This window comes from Magallana gigas, chromosome 7, assembly GCF_963853765.1.
Source record: "Magallana gigas chromosome 7, xbMagGiga1.1, whole genome shotgun sequence".
Taxonomy (NCBI): Eukaryota; Metazoa; Mollusca; class Bivalvia; order Ostreida; family Ostreidae; genus Magallana; species Magallana gigas.
This window is the reverse complement of record NC_088859.1, coordinates 44,722,557-44,749,861: the sequence shown is the minus strand read 5'-3', so window position 1 is coordinate 44,749,861 and position 27,305 is coordinate 44,722,557. Positions and strand designations below refer to the sequence as shown.

At 34.4% G+C, this 27,305-nt stretch overlaps 2 protein-coding genes and 1 non-coding gene across 5 annotated transcripts; 2 read left to right on the top strand and 1 right to left on the bottom strand.

The window, feature by feature from the left end:
* Positions 1–7,597, top strand: LOC105326706 (probable very-long-chain enoyl-CoA reductase art-1). The gene is made up of 12 exons (XM_011426874.4): positions 1–140; positions 4,724–4,774; positions 4,947–4,998; positions 5,131–5,175; positions 5,338–5,444; positions 5,565–5,677; positions 5,773–5,878; positions 6,112–6,184; positions 6,298–6,341; positions 6,528–6,720; positions 6,876–7,103; positions 7,477–7,597. The coding sequence occupies exons 1-11, from the start codon at positions 135–137 to the stop codon at positions 7,001–7,003; spliced, it is 918 nt and encodes a 305-aa protein (XP_011425176.3). The 5' UTR covers positions 1–134; the 3' UTR covers positions 7,004–7,103; positions 7,477–7,597.
* A 253-nt stretch (positions 7,598–7,850) lies between these two features.
* On the top strand, positions 7,851–21,531 carry LOC105326707 (serrate RNA effector molecule homolog). Of its 3 annotated transcripts, XM_066065640.1 has the most exons (23): positions 7,851–7,918; positions 8,485–8,618; positions 8,841–8,996; positions 9,147–9,284; positions 9,423–9,593; positions 10,584–10,753; positions 11,031–11,148; positions 11,523–11,577; positions 11,686–11,790; positions 12,026–12,275; positions 13,628–13,791; positions 13,902–14,042; positions 14,237–14,431; positions 14,646–14,739; positions 14,930–15,003; positions 15,176–15,329; positions 15,466–15,575; positions 16,413–16,565; positions 16,789–16,975; positions 18,286–18,394; positions 18,532–18,564; positions 18,740–18,772; positions 21,028–21,531. In XM_066065640.1, exons 2-23 carry the CDS (start codon positions 8,491–8,493, stop codon positions 21,098–21,100), a joined length of 2,811 nt encoding a protein of 936 aa, XP_065921712.1. In that variant the 5' UTR covers positions 7,851–7,918; positions 8,485–8,490; the 3' UTR covers positions 21,101–21,531. The 3 variants fall into 3 exon arrangements, with proteins under 3 accessions (XP_065921712.1, XP_065921713.1, XP_065921714.1); XM_066065641.1 differs by lacking the exon at positions 18,740–18,772; XM_066065642.1 differs by lacking the exons at positions 18,532–18,564; positions 18,740–18,772.
* A 238-nt stretch (positions 21,532–21,769) lies between these two features.
* On the bottom strand, positions 21,770–24,514 carry LOC117684885 (uncharacterized). The gene is made up of 2 exons (XR_010707495.1): positions 24,378–24,514; positions 21,770–22,832 (listed from the first exon to the last, which is right to left on the bottom strand). It is a non-coding gene; the product is annotated as an uncharacterized protein (transcript).
* Between the last annotated feature and the right edge of the window lie 2,791 nt (positions 24,515–27,305).

The window sequence follows — 27,305 nt, the reverse complement described above, 5'->3', positions numbered from 1 at the left end:
GGGATCGGAATACTCATAATTTCTTTCGGTTGGGCAAAGTCGAAACAAACGAGCGTCCCACAGTTTCTGCCGGTGTCTTTGCTGACCAGGATTTAAGGAGGATCAGTTTGACAGAAGACAAAACTTGTACAGAAATGGAGGTATAGTAGATTTATTCAAATATAAAGTTTGCCATCAGTCCTTAATGCTTTTAAAGCTACTGTCGATGATACAACTTCAGAAGATTATCATCCTTGGATACGCTTTAAACGCCTTCGTAAAACATGTAAAATGCACACTAATCCTCTCTGTGAAAATAGTGTTCCTTTGCCCAAATCAGGACATGACTTGGCCTCAGAAAACAGGATGTTTATATTTTGTCGGATCTCGACCCTTCCATGTTTCACATACGTACTTATAGTCCGAAATATCTGACGTTTTTCTGGCTTTTTTAACGATTTTGATATTTACTTGCTAGGAAAACGTCAGAACCGGCGCCATTACGAAAACTGGAAATTTCGCTGCCTCCAACTGGAGGCGGCATTCTCGGCCCGATTTTAAATAATTGTGAATTGTATCAAATATTTAACTCACAACTTAATAATAAAAAAAATGACTTTACTACTCACTCATATCGCTCAAAATTAAATATGACTCCGTATTTTGATAATAGAAGCACACAATTACAGTCAACCGTATTTTCGCTGTCTTTTTGAGATAACGAGTCACGTGACTCAAATCTCGCCGGACAGTTCGATAAAAATGTGTTGAACAGACGGTTTGTAGAGTAAACAAACCCATTAAAGTGATATGAGTGAGTAGTAAAGTCATTTTTTTATTGTTAAGTTGTGAGTTAGATATTTGATACGATTCGCAAGTATTTAAAATCGGGCCGAGAATGCCGCCTCCAGTTGGCGGCGAAATTTCCAGTTTTCGTAATGGCGCCGGTTCTGACGTTTTCCTGGCAAGTAAATATCAAAATCGTTAAAAAAGCCAGAAAAACGTCAGATATTTCGGACTAACGTACTTATTGCGCAAGGTGCTTTAATAACCAATAAAGTTTAGACCTCACATTACCAGGTTGGGCACCAACCCCCGTTTGGTGGTTGGAGTCCCATTTGGTGGTTAAATGCCTAAACGGTATACCTATTTTACCTACCAAATGGGACTCATTTTTCGTTCAACTGGGATTACGTTTTTCTGGAGAAAAGACGCATCACGTTTATTACTGGGGCAAGTACTCTGACATGTTTGCTTCATTATTAAACATTTGTTTAAAAAATTTTATGTGTCGATTTTTCCGCACATGTGTTTAAAAAAAGGCTGAAATGAAATGCTCCCCTTAAGTCGCATATAAACAAAGTGTTTATGTCTTCTAAAAGATCGATTTTAATCAAAGTACGACATAGCCTCATTCCTTGAACTGTTTAATTTCAATTTCTATCATCCGAGCAAGTGGAAAACGAATGTTTAATCATGAAGCAAACATGTTGGAGTACATGCCCCGGTAATAAACGTGATGCGCCTTTTCTCCAGAAAAACGTAATCCCAGTTGAACGAAAAATGCCATTACCTACCATTTGGTAGGTAAAATAGGTATACTGTTTAAGCATTTAACCACCAAATGGGACTCCAACCACCAAACGGGGGTTGGTGCCCAACCTGTTTACGATACTTATCAGACCCAACCTAACAGAAAGTAAACCCAAACTAAAACTTTGGTTTACTTTCGGAGTTTACTCTGGGTTTACTAGAGTGGACCCAGAGTGGACAGAGAGAGTAAACCCCGATCAGAAGTATACCCCTGAAAGCAGACGCTACATGTATATTTGGAATTAACAAGGGGCAGGAATTACAGACAGTAAGATGGTTAGTCAGGTCCGCTTCATACTTCAGTGTGTACAGTGGACCCCAAAAGCAAACCCCAAGTAAATCCAAAGTAAACCCTGAGTGGACCAAAAGTAAGCCCAAAGTGAACACATTTTCAAAAAGCAGACCCACCAAGTAAACCCCAAAAATAAACCCGGGGATGAGTTGGGGTCTGCTCTGGTTTAGGTTGGGTCTGATCGGTACTCTACATGTAATAGCTGCAGAAATTCTTTGTATATTACTTGCATTTTGATTGAATTAAAGTGAAATGGTTATTAAATTAGAAGAGTGTTGCTGAGACTTCAAATGCACTGATTTTTAGCTCACCTGAGCCAAAGGCTCAAGTGAGCTTTTCTGATCACAATTTGTCCGTTGTCTGTCGTTGTCGTAGTCGTCGTTGTTGTTGTCGTCGTTGTTGTAAACTTTTCACATTTTCATCTTCTTCTCAAGAACCACTGGGCAGATTTCAACCAAATTTGACACAAAGCACCACTAGGTGAAGGGGATTCAAGTTTGTTCAAATGAAGGGCCACGCCCTCTTTAAAGGGGAGATAATTGAGAATTATTGAAATTTGTATTTTTCAAAAATCTTCTTCTCAAAAACTAATTGGCCTGAAAAGCTTAAACTTGTGTGGAGGCATCCTCAGGTAGTGTAGATTCAAGTTTGTGCAAATCATGGTCCCCGGGGTAGGGAGGGGCCACAAGAGGGGGATCAAGTTTTACATAGGAATATATAGAGAAAATCTTTAAAAATCTTCTTCTCAAAAACTATTAGACCAGAAAAGCTAAAATTAAAATGGGAGCATCCTCAGATAGTGTAGATTCAAGCTTGTTCAAATCATGGTCCCCGGAGGTAGGGTGGGGCCACAATTGGGGGATCAAGTTTTACATAGGAATATATAGAAAAAAATCTTTAAAAATCTTCTTCTCAAAAACTATTAGGTCAGAAAAGCTAAAATCAAAATGGAAGCATCCTCAGGTAGTGTAGATTCAAGTTTGTTCAAATTATAGTCCCTTGGGGTAGGGCGGGGCCACGATGGGGGGATCAAGTTTTACATAGGAATATATAGAGAAAATCTTTAAAAATCTTCTTCTCAAAAACTATTAGGCCAGGAAAGCTAAAATTAAAATGGGAGCATCCTCAGATAGTGTAGATTCAAGTTTGTTCAAATCATAGTCCCTGGGGGTAGGATGGGGCCACAAGGGGGGGGGGTCAAGTTTTACATAGGAATATATAGAGAAAATCTTTAAAAATCTTCTTCTCAAAAACTATTAGGCCAGGAAAGCTCAAATTTGAGTGGAATCATCCCCAGATAGTGTAGATTCAAGTTTGTTCAAATCATGGTCCCCAGCGGTAGGGTGGGGCCACAATTGGGGGATCAAGTTTAACATAGGAATATATAGAGAAAATCTTTAAAAATCTTCTTCTCAAAAACTATTAGGCCATGAAAGCTCAAATTTGAGTGGAAGCATCCTCAGGTATCCTCAGGTAGTGTAGATTCAATTTTGGTAAAATCATGGTCCCTCGGGGTAGGGTGGGGCCACAATTGGGGGATACATTTTTATACAGGAATATATAGAGAAAATCTTTAAAAAAATTTCTTTTAATAACTATTTGACCAAGAAAGCTCAAATTGGTGTGTAACCATCCTCAGATAATGTAGATTCAAGTTTGTTCAAATCATGGTCCCTGGGGGTAGGGCGGGGTCACAATGGGGGATAAATTTTTATATATAGAGAAAATCTTTAAAAATCTTCTTCTCAAATCTATTAGGCCAGGAAAGCCCAAATTTGAGTGGAAGCATCCCAAAATCATATAGATTCAAGTTTGTTTAAATAATAGTCCAGGGGTAGGGTGAGGCCACAATGGGGGATGAATTTTTACATAGGAATATATAGAGAAAATCTTTAAAAATCTTCTTTTTAAAGACTATTTGGCCAGAAAAGCTTAAACTTGTGTAGAGGCATCTTTGGGTAGTGTAAATTCAAGTTTGCAAAATCACAGTCCCTAGTGGTAGGGCGGGGCCATGATGGCGGTTTGAATTTTTACATAGGAATATATAGAGAAAATCTTAAAAAATATTCTGGAAAAGTTTTCAGTCGAAAACTCAATACTTAGTGTGAAAGCACAGGTTATGCAGATTTAAGTTTGATGAAACCATGATTCCCTAGAGAAAAGTGGGGCCACAAAATGGGGGGTGGGGGTATATTAGGATAGAGAAAAATCTTCTTACAGGTACAACAACAAAAGGGGCTTGGTATTTACCAAAAAAAAAAGAGGTGGATAAAAATTTGCAGATTTTCAATTTTTTTTAGCAAGATATACTGTACTTAGTTGTCAAGATATTTTGATACTGTAATGCTAATTTGATCAGAATTAAGGCAATTGTTGTTCAGGTGAGCGATGTGGCCCCTGGGCCTCTTGTTAAGTCATTGGTGTGGTCTAGCAAAAATTGGTGCATACCATGCTTAGTGGTATTTACCGGTATTCTCTTTAGTGGTCAAACTCCTATATGGTACCACTATTTTGCCCATCACACGATGATCAAATTTTGTTCATCAATGATAAAGACTTGTTACACCCCTTGCAGCTTCGTTGTTTTTGACTGGTCTGTCAATCAGTCCGTCAGTCCTGTTCTTTTGTTGGCACAACTCCTCTTTAACCGCTGCATGGAATTTAGTGAAATTTTGTATGTATTTAAGACACAATTTGTAGATGTGCATATTTAATACCAGGAAATTCAATTCCAATTTCGTCATTTCTCAAGGACTTTCGCTCTTTTGAACTTGTGTAATTATTGGGGTTGTAAAACAAATATTTCATCACGGAATCATGTGACATTACCCTCACAAAGCATTTACACTGGTTTTTCAGATTGCAGTCCTCCATGCCAAGTCTGGCAAGACTTTAGCCACAGTCACCAATGTAAGTTTATATGAGTCCATTCTCTGCATGTTTTTTTTATAAACATGTATATATATATATGATTAATAGTCTTGATTAGTGTAGTTTATGAAGAATTAAGAAATACATGATAAAAGTTTGTTTGCAATAAGTACATTTAATTATCTAAATGTATATAATTTTCTATTTTTAGGTGACATCTAAATCAACAATCTTAGATGTAAAAAAGGAATATCAAAAGAAAAGTATGTACATGAACTTGATAAGATGTGTGATTTTACAAGCAGTATTTGGCATTTCCCAAGTACTATTTAATTGCTATGCTATTTGTTGTATTTGTTTCAATGTTTATTTAATTTTTGACTTGTTTTTAACAGATCCAAAGTATTACATAACCAGGCAAGCTTTCAAAGTTGATCCAAGTATGTATGTGCATCAAATTGTGGGAGAATATCAATCTTTTTGCTCAATCTTTTAATAAAATGAATAAGATGGATATCAAAATATTTCACAATTGTGAAAATTTTAATAAATGCAATTTGCAGTCTTCATTACGGGTCAATTATTATTTAATTAAATTTTAGAGGGAAAGGCTTTGAAAGATGATGAGACATTGGGCAGTCTAGGATTATCAGGGAAAAAGGGCACTCTGTACTTCAAAGATCTTGGTCCACAAATTGGTTGGACTACCGTAAGTATTGCATCTTGTAATGTTAATAATAACCAATAACATTAATCAGTTGAATTGAAATCAGATGATGAAATTTGCCTTCGGTACACAGTGTAACTGTGTGTGTTTCCTTCTTTTCAGGTGTTTCTATCAGAGTATGCAGGTCCTTTGGCCATTTATTTGGTCTTTTACACCAGGCCAGCCATTATCTATGGCGCAGCTGCAGCATCTGAACCAAGAGCCCAGGTGGTCAAGTAAGTTTATAGATTGGTTACTGTGTATTATAAACACTACATCATTGCCTGTTCAGAATGAATACAATGCCTGACAATCATTCTTTATATTTTAGCATTGCCTGTGCTTGTTTCTCCTTCCACTATATCAAGAGGCTCCTAGAAACAGTATTTATCCACAGATTTTCTAATGCCACCATGCCCATTTCGAATTTATTCAAGGTAATAATTATGTCCCTTGACTGCATGTATACCAAAGACAGATTGACTGATTTTTACACATAATAATAACTAGTACCAGAATATATCTGTACTGTATACAGATTACTTGAACAATGAAATTAAATTTTACCCCAGAACATTCTTATGTCTATGAGATTCTATGGAACATGTTTACTACATATAGGTTTATGATGTATAGATTCTGTATTTTTTTTTTTACTTTTTCCTCATAGAATTGTTCCTACTATTGGGGATTTGCAGCATTCATCTCTTACTTCATCAATCATCCATTGTATACAGTTCCAAGTAAGTTTTTGGTCACTGATAAATATTTTAGGGTGTTTTGTTTGCTCTCTATGGAGATATTTGACTTATTGTGTATGGTTCATACCAGTTTATGAAATTCTTTCTCTTTATAGCATTTGGAGATAAACAAATTTTTGGTGGCCTGGCTGGTTTTATAGTAAGTTTTTTGAATCTCATTGAGAAGAATTATATTTGTCAATAGAAGTTAAAACTGCAACCAAAGATTGTCTTTTGCATGAAGTACAATATAGTATTCATAAAAAATTGGATCTTTTATGTAGTATTTTTTTCATGAATAACAATATGATATTCATCAAATATTAATTTTGATTTTAAACTGTAGATTGGAGAACTCGGCAACTTTTCTGTCCATGTTGCCTTTAGAAATATGAGACCAGCTGGAACAAGGACAAGGAAAATCCCCGTTCCTGACAGCAACCCTCTGACCCAGTTGTTCAACCTTGTGTCCTGTCCTAACTACACGTACGAGGTCATCGCCTGGATCAGCTTCAGTGTTATGACACAATGTTTGCCCGGTAAATCTCTCTCTCTCTCTCTCTCTCTCTCTCTCTCTCTCTCTCTCTCTCTCTCTCTCTCTCTCTCTCTCTCTCTCTCTCTCTCTCATGTGTATAGAGGGTTGATATATTATTTTTTTGTTTTGAATATTAATTTTCTGTTTACTAAATTGTAGCTGCATTGTTCACAACCTGTGGGTTTTACCAGATGGCTGTCTGGGCACTAGGAAAACACAGAAATTACAAGAAGGAGTTCAAAGATTACCCTCGTTCTAGGAGAGGCATTGTACCATTCCTTCTATAAACAAACATTTTATGAATATTTGTACTTTTTTCTTTGAGAAATTTATCAACATTCACTTGTTATAGTAGATGAAAAACTGAGAGTGCTAAGATAATGCACATTGTTATACTTTCATGTTAAATACTGAAATCTGATTGGTTAAGACGCAGTTAATAATATTTACTATTACCCTCAGCGTTAGCAACGCACTTGGCAACGGGTAACATAAAAAAATATTACATGCGCGAAAATTATGCGCGTACGGTTCGCTGTAGAATTCACGTTATTCCTATATAAAAGCAGTAAAATTTTCTTTAAAATTTTAAAAAAGACATTCAGTATAACAAAATAAATAGTGCCTGTTTGGGAGGATAACAGTTGAAATTGACACCCCTCGAAAACCATTGTCAACCTCCGCTTCGCGTCGGTTGACAATGGTTTTCTCGGGGTGTCAATTTCAACTGTTACCCTCCCAAACAGGCATTATTTATATAATAGCATCAACAAGATGTTGTACAAATTAATTTTTTTTAAATTGCATCAATATAATCATAGTTCAAGAAAATTGTGAATAGCCTGATCTTGTAGAAAATAAAAGATCAATATGAAATAGAATTGTTGTTATGGTGTTATTAAATAAATGATAAGGATGTGGATGAAAAGTTGAGGAAATGGATTGGAAAAAGGCAGTCATGAGTGAACACAAGGAAAACGATTTGATTACAAAACAAAGTGGGAATTTGATTGAGGGTATGCATTTATTATAAATTTTCTTCAAGAAATGTGCATCTTTGTTAAGATAAGTTATATGCTGTGCAGGGTAAATCATTACGAAATGTATGAGGTACGAGTTAATTTGATAAAATCCGGAAAAATCCGATTTTTTAAATTCTGCTGTATTACTTCCGGTTATTGTGGTGAAGAAAACGCCGAAAGGTTATTTTTTACTTCTTTAATAAAAGGTTTGAATATTGGTAAGGTATCTGCATTCAAGTTACCCGATATAATTTGTTTATATTCGAATAAAAGCATCTGTAAATGTCTAATACTTATACTTATAACCGAACGCGTCGGCTACGTTGATGCGCTTTAGCGCTCGCGCTCTGCGCGCAGAATGTTTTGATTATGATCAGAATAAGAATTGTTTTTATTATACTGTAGGTCATTTTTACAATAATAAGAATGTTTTTAAAATTGTTTGTTGTGGTTGATTTGTTAATTATAAGAATTAGTGGCTTTCACACCCACACCCCATCCAAAAAAAAAAATGAAATCGATGAAATATTGGACAGAATTTTCTAATTTGATAAGTCATCCAATAATATACTAGTATCATGAATCAATAATGCTAATGGCTCCAGTTTGCAAGTGAAGCTCTTGCAGTCTTACACCTATTGTAGTATTTTGTCTATTTTCTCTCAACAGTTAATGGTTGATGTAGGCTATGCCAATCCACATCTCAAATTGAAGAGAATTTATTTGATTTTTAATTTCTATTTAAGACAAAAATGGCAGATAGTGATGATGAATATGACAGAAGAAAAGGCCGTGAAAAATTTAGAAGGGAAAGAAATGATTATGAAAGGCGAGAAGAAAGAAGAGGTCGCGATCCTAGAGAATCTTGGGACAGAGAAAGGTAAGCCATCAATGTATGGGTTTGTCACACAATTAATAACTTTTAAATTTATTGCTGCATGGATATTTTGTGCATTTATACAGTCTCTTTGGGTCAATGCCATTTTAAAAGAGAGAGTGTTGCTACTTTTTGATAAAGTTAAAAATAAATTTTTCAGTATTGAAAATGTCCATGAATGAAAAAAAATTGAGTATTAAAACATTTATTATTGTTGTTCTATAGTCGATCATCTGGGCGAGCTAGAGAGGCCTGGAGCAGTAGAAGTAGAGAAAGACATGATCCTTACAGAGAATATGAAGCAAGGAGACGGGAGAGATACAGCCCAAGCACACGAAGGGATATGAGTCCACCCCACGCTAAACGAATGAGACATGATTGGTTTGTAATTCAGAGCTAGATTGGAAAACAAACCTATCATTTATGTCTTTCTTGCTATTGTAGCGATTACAGTAATATTTTTTCTATTATGATGGACTGATATATTATTTTACAAACAACAAGTACCAAAACTAATGTTTTTGTTAACAGGGATGATCAAGGATATCCTCCGTATGAGATGGGGGGATATGGGGGAGCACCCATGCAGCCACCCCCTAGCTGGGGTCCTTCACCAGACATGAGAGGCCCTCCACAGGCAGATTTCAACCCAGGACAAGGAGGAGGAAGGTATTAATCTTCATGGATGATATTAAACTCCTGCAACATTATATTAACATTACGAAGAACATGCACAAAGGAATACAGTAATGTATAATTTTTCTATGAATAGACCCTGTTATTGATTGTAAATTATTTGCATTGTAGAGACTTAGACTTTCCCACCCAGCCACCAATGTTGACATTTAAACAGTTTCTGTCGCAGCAAGAGGACAATATCAGTGACCAGGATGCCATTAAAAAATATAATGAATACAAAGACGAGTTTAAAAGACAACAAATTAACGAGTTCTTCTTGGCACACAAAGAGGAAGAATGGTATCTAGTATATATTCAAGTCTGTGTAACTTGCAAAAAAATTTCAACAGATTATTTGTTAATTGATGTAACAAATGTAAAGTCTGACAATTTTTTTTTTCTTTTTCATTCATGTCTTATCTACATAGAAAAAAAAATGTGGTGAAAAGTTCCCCGTGTGATGTGTGTGATTAATGAATGATTTTATTTGCAAGACGAGAAGAGGATTAGCAAATGCAATGCATGTTTCCTTTTTAATGATGGAAACGAAGCTGCTGTCGATACTTCTTGGAGAATACTCTTCGCGATCTTTATTTCGATACGCTGCGCACAATGCAGTGTTTACTATTTTGAAAGTGTTAGGGTAGGGTGTTAGGCTTTTGTACAAGTTTACGTGCCAGACATAACCACCACTGCCTTGTGCAGGGTAACCAGTGAATCGGGTAGATGCCTCAGGTAATTACGCTATCCTTACAGGTTATGGAACTTGGTCAGGCATACTGTGATTTCCCTGTCAGCTGATCCTTGTATTGTGTAGCATGAATTTCTTTTACAGGCAGATAATCTACACAGAATGATCATTATTGAAGTTTACAGCATTCATGTTTGGAGCTTTTCTCTTTTGAAGGAAAAATAATATGTCATTTGTTTATTAATATGGACATGGTTTCAAGATATGGAAAAAAAATTCTGATAGCTGAATTTAAAGATAAAGGATAAAAAGATTAATCTTTAGATTTGTTTAACCAAAATATCAAAATGTAATGCAGATATTTTGTTTTAAATTTTACTGCTAGATTTTAAAAGGGGATTTTGAAATTAATTTTTTTTATTAAAAATGAAAAATGAGTTGTTTCCCATTTCAGTATGGCAATAAAATATATAAATGCAACATTATTTGACCTGATGTGGCTTTGCCCAAGAAATTAAGCACTCGATATATTTGGCCAAATTGATTAATCATGGGATGTACATGTATTTAAAGCATTTTTCTCTTGCTTTGATTACTAGGTTTAAGATAAAATATCACCCAGAGGAATGCGAGAAGAGGAACAGAGAAGTGAAGAAAGCCCTCCAACACCGCTGTAATGTCTACATGGAGCTAATGGATTCGGGAAGGATAGAGGAAACTTGGGTCGATTTCGACAAGTCTGATGAACTTGTCAAATTGCTGGATGCTGGTAAGAGGGAATCACTTGGACTTAGAAAAATTATGATATGATTTCTTTGTAAACATGTGAAACATTGCCATAGACTGAAGAATATAATTATTATTTTAGAGTCATAGACGAAAGAATACACATGTAATTATCATTTATGCAATGGATTAAAAACAGATCTTAGCATGTTTTGAATGAATTTTAATTAATTAATAGTTGGTGCTTTTAAAGCACAAAATACAGGGAAACATTTAAGGTGTTACACTGGTTTATAAGTTAAAATTTGAAAATTTTTAAGCTGTCATCAAGATGGAAGGAGGGACTGATTTTGATATGACAGTTCTGGATCAGGCAACAGAAGAGGAGCGGGATGGAAACAGGAGTCGCAATAACTCCGAGTCAGCACCACTGGAAAGGTGAGGTATCACTGCATGTCTTAAGACTGGGGAATTCTTCTATGCAACTTTATTTACTGATCATGTTTGCGTCAGCTTGGATATAAATATTGTGCCATGTTTTATTTTTTGCATTAATTTTGAGTTCTAAGAAACATTTTAATTATTAAAATGGCTATAAAATGAAACGTGTGATTTACAGTGAAGAATAATACACAAAGCATACAGTAACCAAATTTTGACTGCAAATGCTATTAAAGTTTTCTCATAAATGTAAGGTTGAATAGGTAACCAAATGTTGTATTTTTCTACCTTTAAAATTGAATGGGAGTAAAATTGAGCAGATTTAATTATATTGTCTTAATAATTGTATATGTTCTATTTTAATTTTGTAGTCCTGATGAAAAGAAAAAGAGAAAGAGATCTGTTTCATCAGACAAAAAACCAGATGTAAGCTTAGATTTCTTTTTGGTCTTTATAACTTTTAGAATATAAACACATATTTTATTTATTTTACTATTCTCTATAATATTACTCAATAATTGTTTGGTATGATAGGAACCACTAAAACTACCCATATCAGGTGAACAGAAAGAGCTCATGAAACAAGCTCAGGAGTTTTCTAAGCAGCAACAGGCCAAGAATGGAAGTGAATCCAGCTCTGTATGTATCTGTGGTTTTATAATGCTACAGGTAGTAACAAGGTCTCATCTAATTATGATCTTTGTTTCCATTTATAGGGTTATAAGTCAACTTCTTTTGAATCATATTGTATTTTTAAGTTTAGAATCATGAGATGAAAGGGAAATATTGGGTGAATTTCATTTTTTTTTTTTACATGTATGGTAATTTCTACTTTAAATACACTGGGTTTGACATAATGAGTTTTCACTTTTAGCCTGTCCCTGAAGAAAGCACTGTTAAAGAAACAAAGAAACCAAAGAAAAAGAAGCGACACAGGGATAAGACAGGCTATGATTACGAGAGTGGGTCAGAGTCTGAGAGCGACTCCGAGTCTGAACCTGTTCCCCCCGGACTGGAGGAGTCTGGAGAAATAGTTGAAGGAGAAAAGTCTGAGGATGGAGACGAACAAAATGTGTCCTCATCAACGGAGACCTCCAAAGCAAAAGAGGAGGAAACTCCAAAAGGTGAGAAATGAAGTATAGAGGATTTTATTTTCAGAAACAGTTACACAAGCTGAGATATATGGCTAATTAATGTCCTACAGTCCAGTTCAAACAGTATTAAACTTACCATTGTTGTTTTGAGATACCGGTAAACAAATATACACAGAAAGGGTCCATTAGATTTGAATATAAATTTTCAACAAAAAATGCAGATTATGAGGTCCTTGCATAAAATACAGTGTCCTAAGGCCAAAAAAAAAATGTGTGTTTCCGGTTTCCCGACCGACCCTATTTTTTATGCGCCGACCCTAACACTTTTTATTCCAAATCCAGATCACCAACCGTAATTGGTTTAAACAATAGAGTCTTTACAAATCAGAGTTCAAAAACGCTTGTAAAAATTAAATAGAAAACACCACTTATCAAAGCGTTTTAAAGATTTCTAAGTGCAGATTGACAGCATGGATGAAAGTTATCCGGTTATTTTAGCTAAATTATCAATGCAATAAATAGTTTCATAGGGCAGTGAAGTGTTATAAATTAATATAAAGATGTACAAGAAAAAAACAGAGGCAAAGGTTTTTTTTTTTAATTTCTGGGTGTGGAGACTGTATGCAGACATCGTAAGTCTTTGAATAGGCCCAACAATCATTCACATTGTAAATATGATTTTAAAATGCTGGAGTTCAATTGCAAATGAAAATTTTGAAATTAATCTTAAACCATTAATTATGCATTCATTTTTTTTTAATTATTGAAAAGATTTAATTCTAAGGCTCTCGTCTGATCAACCAGAATTTCCTCTGTTTCTGAATTCAACACTTACAGTTACGATATTAATGTTTACTATTATGTCAGTTGACCAGGAAAATAGAACTAATAACTAATACAAAATATATTTGTGGTAATGAGTATCATACTCTGTTAATTTATAGTGGCTGTCATATTTATATTTTCTATTTACATGAAAATAAAATCTTTGTATACATTCCAAATTAGAACCTTATAATAGATTTAAGAAAGCTTTAATTCTGTAACAGTTGTCACTATCCACGATTGCTCCACCTGTAAAATACATTTTCTTATTGTATAGAAAAATCATATGCTAGGAAAGGGGAAAACTTAAAAGCTCATTTAATAAAAAAAAAAAAAAAAAACGACTAACCTACCCTATTTTGAAATTTGATGAAATAGGAAACACACATATTTTTTTTTTGGCCTAATAGCTATCACATTGCTCCTTAGTCAATGCTCTATTGTGACATGTTAACTGTAGTTTTCTATATTACCAGACCTGGTCTGATCATTACCCATATTTTTTTTGTTTTGTTTAATGTATAGTTTATATCCGGACTAAATTATTTACATTGTAGAAGCTAATATGTCAGATGGAGAAGAGAAAGACCAGGACACAACAGAGGATAAAGCCAAGAATGACAAAAAAGACACTGTCCCCAAACCAAGGGCTCTTCACAAAACCTCCTCCATCTTCCTCAGAAATTTGGCTCCCTCCATCACCAAGCAAGAAGTGGAAGCTGTGAGTGAATCCCTTCAATCCACATCAACCAAATGTTTTTATCATCTTAGAGTGCAGTCTTTTTATGGTACTTTGCTGTTGTTTTGATTTATTGAATTGACTGCTTACAGATGTGTAAGAGATATCCTGGATTTGTTAGAGTGGCCCTCCAGGACCCTCAGCCTGAGAGGAGGTTCTTCAGAAGAGCCTGGGTGACATTTGAGAGGGATGTCAACATCAAAGAGATTTGCTGGAACCTGAACAACATCAGGGTGATTAACATTGTATTTCAGCACCCAGAACATAGAAAGCATTAAACCAATGAACATCAGTTTGGTTCTATGAGCGATAAAGATATATATGTTAATATTTAAGTGAACTGTGAAGATTCTTTCTATGAGATACATTTTCTCGGAACAGATGAGACAATTCTATACAATTTTTTACTTGAATATTTTTTCTACAGCTGAGGGACTGTGAACTTGGAGCTACATTAAATCGTGAACTCAAACAGAGAGTGCGACCTGTCAATGGAATCTCGGCTCACAAACAAGTGGTCCGTGCCGACATTAAACAAGCAGCCAAAATCATTCAGATCTTGGACTCCAAATGGGGAATGTGGGAGGACCCCGAGGAAGAAAAGAGGGACAAATCAAAAGAGGTCAGAGCTGAGGGGCATGTTGTAGATCCTCATATAAAAAGCACAAAGACTGTTTTATTTAAGGCCCATAAAAACCTAACATACTGGTAATAAAAATTATAGAATATCAAACCAACTTATATTCACGTATTTCATAAATCATGGTGTTTTGGTTTTTTTTTGCAGCCAGTGTTAAATAATATGTAGTCTAATCCTTCTTTATATTCTTTTATAGGGCTCTTTTAGTTTTACATCCAAGAATCCTGTACTAAAGAACATTACAGATTACCTTGTGGAAGAGGGAAGTTTTGAAGAGGAAGAACTACTTGGTATGTTTTGTGTTTAAAAATGAGAGGAGATGGGTAAAGATAAAAATTTGTAATGAGTTTGAAGGAAGGAGTAGTATTTTCAAAAAGCTTTTAAATAAATCTATTTTGTGCTTGAACTCTTTGTAATGTGTCCTTTTCACCACACTTTATGTTTATCCAATGCAGTGACAACCCTCTTCATCAATTTTAGGTGAGAAGATGGAAGAAGGAGAAAAAGAATCCAACAATGAAGTGACCGTGGAGAGAGATGAGCGTATGATCAAGGTATTGTACCTTACAAAATCTAACCATGACACACAGTTTATGAGTGAAATGTACATCTAATTATGCAGGTTGCAAGAGTTTATACTGCAATGAATGTAAGAGTATGCTGATTATACATGTATTTAGTGTATATGTGAAGCAAGAGTTGTGTATCTTGGTTTATGTGTTGCAGGCTTTAGACAGGATGATTTTATACCTGAGGATTGTGTACTCCATTGATTATTACAGTGCTAATGAGTATCCTAACGAGGATGAGATGCCACACAGGTGTGGCATCATGCATTCTCGAGGGGTACCACCAACAACTAAAATTACCCAACAGGATGGTATGTCAAAATTTGCTGCTTGATTAAAAATTGTTTGACAATAAATATTTAAAAATTTATTTAATAGGTTTCATAAAAAAATTGCTAAATTTGATCAATTTAAGCATGAAATTGTTAAGTTTATTAATTTCTTTAGTGAATGACTGGATCACAAACACAGAAAACAAGTTGAAGCAGTTTACAGAGGTTGTAGAAAAATTATCAGAGGAAGATTCCATCAAATTCGGCAGGAAAGATCCAGAGGCATATCCTTTACTTAGATGTACATACAGTAAAACTTGGTTACAGTGAAGGGATTCCAATGGATTTACTTCGTTATATTTCTAATTCGTTATATCCATATAACGAATTCCTAATAATTACTACTGCAAAATCGCAATATACATTTTTTCTTTCACCAGACTACAATTTTTGCTAATTGAGGCTTGGAATGAGAACCTAGTAAGTTGCAAGAACTTGTGTTCGAACCCTTTGTATATTATATATACAATAAAATATGTTAAAACCAATGAAAATACATTCCTTTGGTACCTTTACTAATTAGATTGTAAATTGAAGAATTTGTTTGAATATAAATTCATTTATATTATTATGTTATATGGTAGTGCAAACTTTTTAAACTGTAAAGAAATTCGTTCTTAAAGTGTTAAATTTTTCACCTCTACAAGACTCAAAATCAGTTCGCTATATCCATAATTTTGTTATATCTGCATTCCTTATAGCCATAAAATTTTCCAATTATTTGTTAAGAATTTTAACGGGAACTCTAAAAAACTTCCCTATATCCGAGATTTTGCTGTATCCGTGTTTGTACTAAATGAGTTTTATTGTATATATGTGCATTGAAAATGCTCATCAACAATAGTAGAAAGGCCAGGCATATGCAGGAATATCTTGATTTGTTTTTAATCTTTTACATAGCAATGGTACATGTATGATAAATGTAATATAGAGGGTAAAAATCTAGACATCATTCAATGGCAGAGATTGATTTATGCTAGCAAATTCAGAGTAAGTTTAGTATAACACACATTCAGCCTTTTTATTAGCCATGAGAGAGTTTGACCTTAACAGCTGATCACAGAGGTGGAGAAGTTTGTGACCCTGAACACTCAGGAACTCTCCAAGGACAAGTGGCTGTGTCCCATCAGCGGCAAGAAATTCAAGGGCCCGGAGTTTGTCAGGAAGCACATCTTTAACAAGCATGGGGAAAAGGTGGATGAAGTCAGGACTGAGGTATGAAATATCATAGATTTCAAAAAGGAACCTGATGTCTAAATAGGACATTAAAATAAAGCTCTGTTTGAGTTGGAAAAAGTTGCACTTTTTAAGTCTAAAAGTATTTTGAAATCCAAGATTTTGAAAAATTGTTGAAAGGTTGAAAATTGGCAAATGTTGTTGTTTTTTAAACAAGATGCGTAATAATTCTATATATATATATATATACTGTATATTGCAGGTGACCTTTTTCAATAATTACCTGGTTGACCCTAAACGACCTGCTTTACAAGAACATCCTAAGAATAAACAGAAGGAGGGATCTGGTAGGGAGCAGTTCACCAGCCCCAACACTGGCTACCAGGCCCCTCCCCAGCAGGGAATGATGGGATACAACCAGCCAATGGCACCACCAATGAGGAATTACGGTAAATAGTAGCAGTGTCTTTCATAACTAATTTAGAAAAAAGTTTGTCTTAACGAGGCCGAGTACAGAACGAGTACGCACGCTTTCGCGCAGCGTTTCATTTGTATTGTGACGTCATCTTTTTGCTTGTTTGACGCCATGGCGTGATAGTTTTATCTGCAGATATTCAGCGAAATTTGTTGAAAATGGCTCGTTTAATGCGTAAAATTAATGTTATATTGTGGAATAAACATAACTGTTTCGAAGTATAAGCTATATTTGGGCTCGGGTCGAAAAAGTGAAGAGGGTTCAGCAGGCCAAACCCTCTGTCACGTTTTCTTAACCCGCCTAAATATAGCTTAATTCATATATTTCAAGACAGTTACCATGTATTTTATATTAATGACCCTTAATATGTGATGTTATATATTTGTTTAATACTTAAATATGTCTGAAGGCTTTAATAATACTATAAAGATCACCTTTTCCGCCTTTGTCAAATAAAAAATAGCCATTATCTGACAAATCTGGGAAATTGGGCATACAATAATCAACTTTGATAAGACCCCTGGAACAAACCAGGAGGTAAAAGGTTTTTTTTATTTGACCATTTGATGCCTTTTAGCAATAACTTTAATATGTAGAACAGAAAAAGAAATCCCTAGGGCAGAAGTTTAAAAAAATGTGCAAAATTGATACATTTCAAGCGAAATCCCATAGGGTCCTATGTTAAAGATTAACAAACTTTGAGATGACCCCCTAAAGAAACGGTGTGGTAAATGTCTTATTTTTTAATCTTAAAAGAATAATTATATCAGTAGAAATTCAGGTAAAAAATTTCATTAAAAAATCTAGGGCAGAACTAATTAGACCCGGCCTCGTTAAAAACATGAACAAGGTTATCTTGAAGACAAAAATACTTTGTAAGGAAGTGATGTCATGTTAATAACAATTTAATGCCAATAATGGTGTCAATGTGCTGCGTTTAGTTTACCAGGTTATTCTACTTTTCATTGTACTTATTGATGTGTATCATACAATGTAGATATCCACTTCTTTTTTTTTAACAATTGTCATGTACAGTGCATTTCTTTTTAACTCTGTGAAATGTAATTCATATTGTAGAAGGCCAGGTGAGTGCTCTCCAGATAAGTTTGATTTTCTTTCATAGAAGTTGTCTTTCAAAAATGATATAGATTGAGCAGATATGCAGACCATGCAGAGATTTGATGTTAACTTTTTTTTTTAAGATTATTTCTGAATATTAGGTTACTATGAATATACAGTAAGTTATGAATTTTTTTTAATGTATAAAAAATCATTTATTGACAGGATCTGGTGGGAATGCTCCACACCATTACCCAAATCCTGGGGGGTATGGAGGTCACGACTACCGGGGTGACTACCGAAGATCTGGGGGAGGATACAGAGGACACTTCAGGTAACCAAGACTCTCCGCTCATGGAGGGGAAATTTTTGTAGTCAAATCTTTCTTGCTGATTCAAGTTCTTGTTAGTTTTGACAATTTTTTTTACTTTGATTGCTACTCTGTTGTTAAACTAGGCAATTTATTTCCAGATCCAATAATGCTATGAAGCGGAATTCTGAACAGTTGAGTAACTTGTCTATAAAGAGCTTTGTCAGACTTCATTTCTGACATTAAATCTTCCAGACTTTGTTGTATGGAAGTTTCTCAGATTAATTTTAATGCATTAAGCAAGGTCTTTTGATCACCACTTCCATTGCAAATTAGTTGTTAAATTACATGGAGGTCATTTATTTCCAGATCCAATGTTGCAATGAAGCGGAATTCTAAACAGTTGAGTAATCGGTCTAAGAGCTTTGTTAGAATTCACTTCTGACATTGGATCTTATTACCCTGTACACGTTTCTCAGATATTACATCAGATTTGATTCAGCAAAATGAAAAATTACAAAATTATCGAAGATTTGATATTCACAAATTTAAAGATATTTTCATGCAATTGGAAATCTGAGAAACAATATTATAGGTTGAATATGCATTAGTTTCTATTATGAAATACAATATTGACATTGAAAAAAAAAAAGATGGATAAGTTTATGAAATTTTATATCTTGGTGTAAATAATCTGTGAAAGCAATTAAATTGTGCTGATAAAACCCTTTTCTTCAATTCTCTAATTATCTTCTCATGAACCTATGTCCCACATAGCAAAAGAAAAAAAATCTTATCTTATTTTGTTTAAAGCCTTTTGTAAAGAGATATGTGGTGTTTTTTAGCTGAAGATCTTCCTATTGATGCTATGTGTGTTATCTTGTGAACAGTTTAAAATTCCAAATAATAACAACCCGATTCTATGTGTAATTTGTATAGTTTTCATTTGTAAGCAGACTGTGTTATAAATGCAGCCAGTTGATAACCCTCACAATTAGGGTTCCTTCAGAACTACAACACCACTTACAGTTAATGTTAATCCCTCTCACTAATCCCAGAAAACCTGAACAAGACCTTGGAAAAAGAAAGATATTTTTTATTCTAATAAAAAAAAATGGTTTCAGTTATACAAAGGATAAAAATCCAAGTTTTAACCTGTTTAGTATGTCTGACCTGGTAGTTCTTCCTCTAAAAACACACACTGGGTTGTAAATTATACATCAGAGAAGTTGGGAATGACAAAGACTGCATATTGTTGATACTTGGTGGCATTCTATTGGTTTTCACTCATTACACAACTATAGGCCATATTGAATATAAAAGCAGCTGTTTAAAAATGTTTTCATTAATTAGGTTTTCTAAATTTTTGGACTGTCTACTGATACTTGTTAGTGACCCCCTTGTTGTAGAGGGGGTACTAGTATATTGTACATGTATAGCATGTGGGTGTGTTACTGATGTTATTTTTCCACACATTTTTATAGAATAAGCATTTTATAAATCTATAAATCTATAGCTTTTTAAATATCTATTTGCAGATTAAGAATTGTCAACTTTTTACAGATCATCAAAATAGTAGATAAAAATTAATGTTGTTTTACTGAATTTTGAATTTACCATAATTGAAGTTTAATGTCTAAATACAAATAATAATTGTGAAAAGCAAAGTCAAAAACAGAAGTAACAGCTATTTTCAGACCTCACCGTGCTTTGAAATGCCTTAAAAGAGATAATAGATAATAGAAAGAACAGGTTCACTGATAGGTATCCAAGTCCCCCCCCCCCCCCCCCCAACCACACACACGCATACACATATTGGGAATTTGCGAATACATGTTTAACATCTACTTTTACTTTATGAGGAATTAGAAGCATGATCAGAATTGGGTTTTAACATTGAATGTTGTTGTTTTTAGAATTGTATAGAGCAGTGTGTTACAGTTGTGTAGAGGCTTTTCCCTGATTATTTTTGCACTATTGAAAACTTCAGTGTTGTAAAACAAAATATGAAAAAGTCTTTCTACATCCTCCCTGTCTTTTACCACTAATAATTATTAACTCCATATTCACTATTAATTTGTTGTTGTTTACAGTTGGGCTGTATGATTTTCATGGAATTATTTAAAGTACCAAATTTATTCAAATATTGATGTTGTAAATAGCATTCATTACCCATGTGTATAATTGTTTCTGATTTTATTTCTGTGCTAAGGGTTTGTAATCTTTGATTCTGTATGATAATTTATTCAAACTAGAGAGAATTTCATAACTTGTATTTCTAATAGATTATCAAAATTTCATGGAATCCTATGCTATGCAGTCATTTTTAAACTTCTTATACATAGTGTAAAAGTTAAAAAACTTTCTCTGTAAACATTGGAATGGAAGCCCCCTTGTTTATACTGCGATTTAGATAGTGCTGATGAAACTTCAGCTTATTCGAATTTTCTAAAATAATATTGTGAGGACTAAATGTTGGAGCGATGAGCGTTATCAGATTGAAACAATAACAGTAAGATACGCGGCTAGACTGAGAAACCAACACCATTTGCTCCTGTTTGCAATCTATAATATCCTAGATTAGTTGGTACATTGTATATGAATTGGTTTGTATTTCAGCGATCAATATTAGAGTCAACTCTTTCTTTCTTTTCCAGTCGCAGATCTGATCCAAGGGGAATAATCGAGTATCGTGACCTGGATGCACCGGATGACGGCGACATTTTCTGAGGATGCGGTGTAGGGGGCAGGTACCTTATAGTTGGAGCATACATTATCAAAGACTCGTTTGCCAGACTTGTAGATAGTAATGTTGTGTCTTATAGTGATGTAGCTGACAATTTTTATTATCAAATATTGGAGCTAATGCATTTCTGTTAAAAACATTTGATGGAATGTCAGTAAAAGTGGATGCTTTTTAACAGATTTTTAATAAATTTCGTCGTAACATGTGCAGGTTGCAATTTCTTCAGCAAAAAATATTGATTATAAAGTTTGGAATTGTAGTGTGAAGAATATCTGTACATGTGCATGTCAGGTTTTATTGCAATACATGTATTTATGTTGACCTTTATATCACCCATACTCATACCATAAAGCACAGTTTTAATGATTCATTTTGTGTTTCTGGCACTTGTGAATAAATTAATCATGTTTGAATATTTGGTAGTTCTAAGTTTTCATTTTGAAATTTATGATATTAAAATTTTATGTCACTTGTGAACACTTTTTACTGATTAACAGAATTTCTCATGCATGTACTATTCATATGTCAAAAGCCTAATAAAAGACTTGAGAAAGACATGTTGATATACCATGTAACAGAACAAGTGCTGAAAGAGCAGAATAGGTTTCTAGGAATAAACCATTTTTTGTCCATCTAATAGACCAACTCATGAAAACTATTGCAGTCAGTTTATTTGAAAAATCACGCATATTAAATGCATTTCTGTGGCAACAGATGCAGTTGAAATGCTCTATATACAAACTGAAGAAGCCGAGATGCTTCAAAGATAGGAATGTATGTTCTCGACAGTTATCACACATATAAAGCAGTATTACATAATATGGCTTTTGTTTGAGAGTCTCTTCTCCTTGACCTTTGAAAGAATCGGCACTAATTTGTCTGCAGATTACCATTAGTTAAATCAGTTGTACATATCACTCGGTTGCATCTTTTTTAACCCGGATTTCGACACCAAAGAAACATCAAGTGATTCTTGGCACGCAACAATGTTGCATATAGCTGTTTTCCAATCGAGTTATCTCCAACAAAAACAATATTTTATGATAAGTCTATAAAGAGCTGTGTCGGATCAGATGAAGACTATCAATTTAGAAATATGAAACTTTATATCGACCTTAAATAGTTTAATCTTTTGTGGGAGTTCGGTCATTAAACCATATACACAAGGCAAATAGACCTTCTCATGAAATCGTCCGCTAAATCATCGATATGATGTCAGCATTTCTGACTTTCAGTCTATGTCTACCGTTTGAAGTAAATTCCTGCTAAGTCCTATTCGTCACCTCTCGCACAGTGCTATATCACCGCCGGCCGAGCGGGGCGTGGGGGTAGTGCCCGCGCTGGTGCCATAGCCCCTACCCCTAGAAGAAATAATGGCACTGCGCTCGGAAGGAACCGAATGCTGCGTCGTGGATTCAGTGCAACTGATATAGGTAATAAGTGAAGATAAGATAATGCCGCCAATGGCAATAAACCCCATCCCGATCACTATGGTAAGATCGAGTGACTGGGAGAGATGGGCGTAATAGATCTCTATGGCCTCCATGTCGCGCGCCCGGGCGTACGGGTTGAAGGTGTAGTCCCGGGGGACAGTGTAACCCACCACCATACAGACCACCCCACACACGATCAGCCCCGCCGCCGTGTACACCACCGCGTCCTCGGGGTCAAAGGTCACCGTCCTGCCCTCTTCCTCCCCGGCCTCAGTCATTGGCCCTGAAAAAAAATAAGAATTAAGTTTAATGCAAATTAATTATCAAGATATTCTGTCGTTTCACCCACCAACCGATTCATCAAGGGACATTCGTAGTTCTTGAGTGGTCTACAATTTGTACGTAATGATTTTGAATAATTGAGGCACGAAGCATTCCCCAAAGGAGTCTTTTCCCCAAAAGCTTGAAATCCTAATCTGTGGGTGGGGAGGGGTTTAAGGTGCTTGGGTATATTGGTGGTTTGTCCATTCTTTCTTCAACGATGCTATAGGTACTTCTTACGTACTTGCAAATAATCACGTTTAAAGCAGTATGAAATGAAAAGAGAGCATTGAATTTGCTCTTCGATGTGTTAAATACTTTTAACACGCTATTTTACCGATATACTGGGAACAAGATGCTAGAAACCCATCCTCTGGTACATGTAGCCCAATTTTAAACAGCATCTTGATTTAACGTTAACTATATCAGAAAATTATCGAGACTCTCTTACTTACAAAAAAAATAGATCTAAAATGAACGGTAGAAAGTAACAATTATATTTAGATATATACAATGTATTTATATTATAAAAATAGGATGGTCGTGTATCATTCACATGAATTTGTGGTTATATCTTTTTTGAAATTTTCAAAATAACTGCGATGGAAACGTTTATTTTTCAAATAATCATAGAAAAACAGTGTCTGTGTGAAAAGCTCCATTTGTGCACGACTGTTTACATTTGGTTATCCGTCCACCCAACGTATACATACAACTTTGTGTGGCTGTTCTGAATAAAAAAGGTTTCAGGCCCGAGCGGTACATGTTAATATAAATAGGATAATCAGTTTAAACTAGGCTCTCAAAACAAGATTAAACCTTCAGATATGAATATTGAACAGATTTGGCGTATCCTATGCTGTAACTCAATAGATCGCACAGATGTTCTATTATCAATGCAGAGACATCTATAATTGTGTACATGTACAATTTGCAGAAGTAACAAAGCCACACCGTGCAGTGGAGGTTACTGGAGGAACATACTTTATATTGGAGTTTTTTGATCTGCATTTCGACCTCGCATAAATCAGTAATTGAACAGGTTATAAATCCGATTCAAAGTCGGGCCACCTACATTTTCTTTGAATTCCGGGGTCAAAACGATATGACCTGAACGATACCAGTGTTTGTATGATCTAACATTGCATCGGGAATCATAGAGAGATATTGTTGGCATATTTCATTAGGAAATGCAAGTGTTTTCTTTGAAGTTTTTTTTAAATGGCTTTCAGCCCTTTTGAACAATAATGTTACTATTGGCCTATATTTTAACAAGTGTTTGGTTAAGTGTATAAATTACTGTTAACATGCATGCAAAGTAAGAAACCATCCGGAAGAGATTTTATCGCTCCAGATTTAAAAAAAATATATATCTATAATCACGAATATACAACATAACCGTGGAATTAGCATGGCTATTTTTACATCAAACAAGTGAAATGCTGCATCATCTTATTAAAATCCAACCGCCGTTCGACAACTGAAGTTATTGGAATTTTGAACTCACCGACACAAGATTCTGCATTTCAGCCATAAAACGGGCGTGTAGACAAATCCAGCGATATCGTGATAATTCAGGTCCTACACCTGGCATACGTGTAGCGGGGGATGACGTGGTCCCGATCAATACATGTGTAAAACTTGACATCTTTAGTTTATAAGTCTCTCTCTCTCTCTCTCTCTCTCTCTCTCTCTCTCTCTCTCTCTCTCTCTCAATTTACAAAGCTTTTTACGTGTACATGTACTTGTATCGATATGATTTTTGAGCAACTTAAATTGAGTAATCGATAAATAATATTTATATGTTCATTGACACTTTTTAAATAATCTTTTATTTTCTAACTTTCATTTTAATATTTTATTTGATGGCACTTTGAGCTCCAGCAAAGAATGCTTATTAAGCAATTCCCATCGCTTCTACAACCGCTACAATCTTTGATGTGGGAGGTTCGAATTATGTAATAACTGCAAAACATTTCGGTTAATAAAAATCCAGACGTGCACTCAATATCGACAAATCAGTTATTACTGTAGCCTTGCTCAGTTTTGTATATACGTTTTCACTACGGCATTCCTTCAAGCATTTTAAGTCTGCGCACTAAGCGGGTAAATAACTATATTGTCTAAAGGTTAAAGCAACTGTCAGGTACTTGTTGGATTAGACGAGATATGTTGTTTAATATTTTTTGTTCAGATTTTTCTTTTTGAAACATGAAATTTAAAAACACGCGACGCAAGTTAATTGAACGATTTGTGCCATCTCTTTTCTTATAAAAGTAAGGTGTACCATTGATTTTATCGTTGGTGAACATTCATTTTTGTTTTCTCTAAATTATTTCTAAATGTTTTAATTTTTTAGATACTTTTAACTGATTTTGTTGTGCAAAATGCAACAAATATTGCAGTATTTTTTGCAACTGAAGCATTAAACTCAATACAAAAGCAGTTGATGTCAGTCACCGCTGTATTTGAAAGCTCTTGGATAGTTTTACCAGAGTCTCTGGTTTTACTGCTTTTCCGATTAATCTCCAGAACTTTACCTTGTAAATTATCGCATACTTTAAAGCTTTATATATAACGTTTATTTCTAAGCATCCAAACAAAATACAACTAAGTGATTTAAAATCTTGATAAACATTCATTTTAATTAGAGATAACATTTAGCATTGTTTATAGCGCTCGATTATTTTTTTTTTCCCACTGGAACAGATATTGGAGTTTATCAGTTCATTGGGTTTTTGTGTTGCATATGTACACGCTGCAATGCCTCTGTCTGATGTCTGTAGCCTCGGTCTGGTTAAAGGAGATAGTATCTAAACATCCAAACACCTGTCCTTCTTTTCTTCTTGATAAATATACATATACCAACAGATTACGTCATGTAAGTGACGTCAATCTTGCGGAAACCTACAAAGGTATCATCTATCTTAATTAATATAAAGACAGGTGATTTCCCTTACCTGTACGCACTGTGAGCAGCACTTCAATACTTACTAGAGTATACTCGTGTATCCAAAGAACTGAAGGACATTTGCAATGATTTTTAATGAGATTATTAAATTTCCCATTCTGTGAAAACTATTTATTATACAACGTAATATACGTATTATATGGTGGACGCATGATTTATTCAGCATGTAATTCCTTCTGTCCATATTTCATCAACAATCTTTCATTCAGAGAAACATGAATGAGAATAATTAAGATGTTTCATATTTAAATGACCTTGACCTCCTGAACGTTCTTTGTTTTGTTTTTTTGTATTTTCTTTATAGAGATCGAACTGTTAAATCATAAGTTTGGTGACATCTGTTGAAGTTCCTTTAATTGTTTAAAATATCATAAAACTTCAACAAAAAATACATAATTGTCAAAGCAATTTAATTATATCATGCTTTTCTGAATTAGACGTTTTCTTTGACTCTGACTTGCAAAATTCGAGATAACTAAATTCTGAATTGTCAACCACGTCCATTTTCTGTTTCTATGATCTTCACTTCACTATTATTCACTTTGCGTTTATTTGAGTTTCAAAGAAACAAATAATGCAAGATGTTTTTCTAGATATAGGTAGGTCTGAAAACAATTCAAATCCACACAATTTTTATACCGATTTTCCATATGACATTGATTTCAGTTATTCTTATTTTAATGTTAGCCTGCTTAAATAGAAGAAAGCTTTTAAGTTATTTTTACCCAACGTTAAACTACGTGTGAGCTATATATTAAACTGTCTCCTAATTTTTTAACCTTGGCCTTGGCTTCTTTTTTGTATTAATTCAGTTTCTGTTCATATGAGTTTTTAAATACGTAATATATAGGTGATTGCTAATTGACTTGGCTTACATTATGAACATGACTTCGCAACTTCCCATTTTGCAGTTAAATTAGTTTCAATAAAAAGTTCGATAAAATAGAATATTTTAAACATTAGTGAGAAAATTTCAACAGTATTCTGAACTTGATAGATCCTTATATATCATAGTTTAAATTAAAATTTACTTTTCTTTATTTTGTGTTTAGAGTAGATCACGAGAGACAGAGCGATAACCATGTAATGATATATAGGTCAGAACAATTTTGCTTTATCATGATTTTTTTTATCTCGACCTTCCCTGTGACCTTGATTCCATCATTCTATATATATATATATATATATATATATATATATATATATATATATTGCTTAAACCTTCGTTTCATCAAATATCGTTAACTGATTCTAATTCTAAGTTATTTCTCTCCTATCATATTTTACAAGTATATCATGCCAATGCAAAGAGATATAGGGTACAATTCTATTTTGGTGCAACTTAAACGAACAAGTACTATTAGGCACACCATTCATGTACTATGGATCAATATATTTTTAGTACATGTACTAGTTGTTGTGGTTTACATTTTCATGCAAATTCGTCGTTCATTATCAACACTT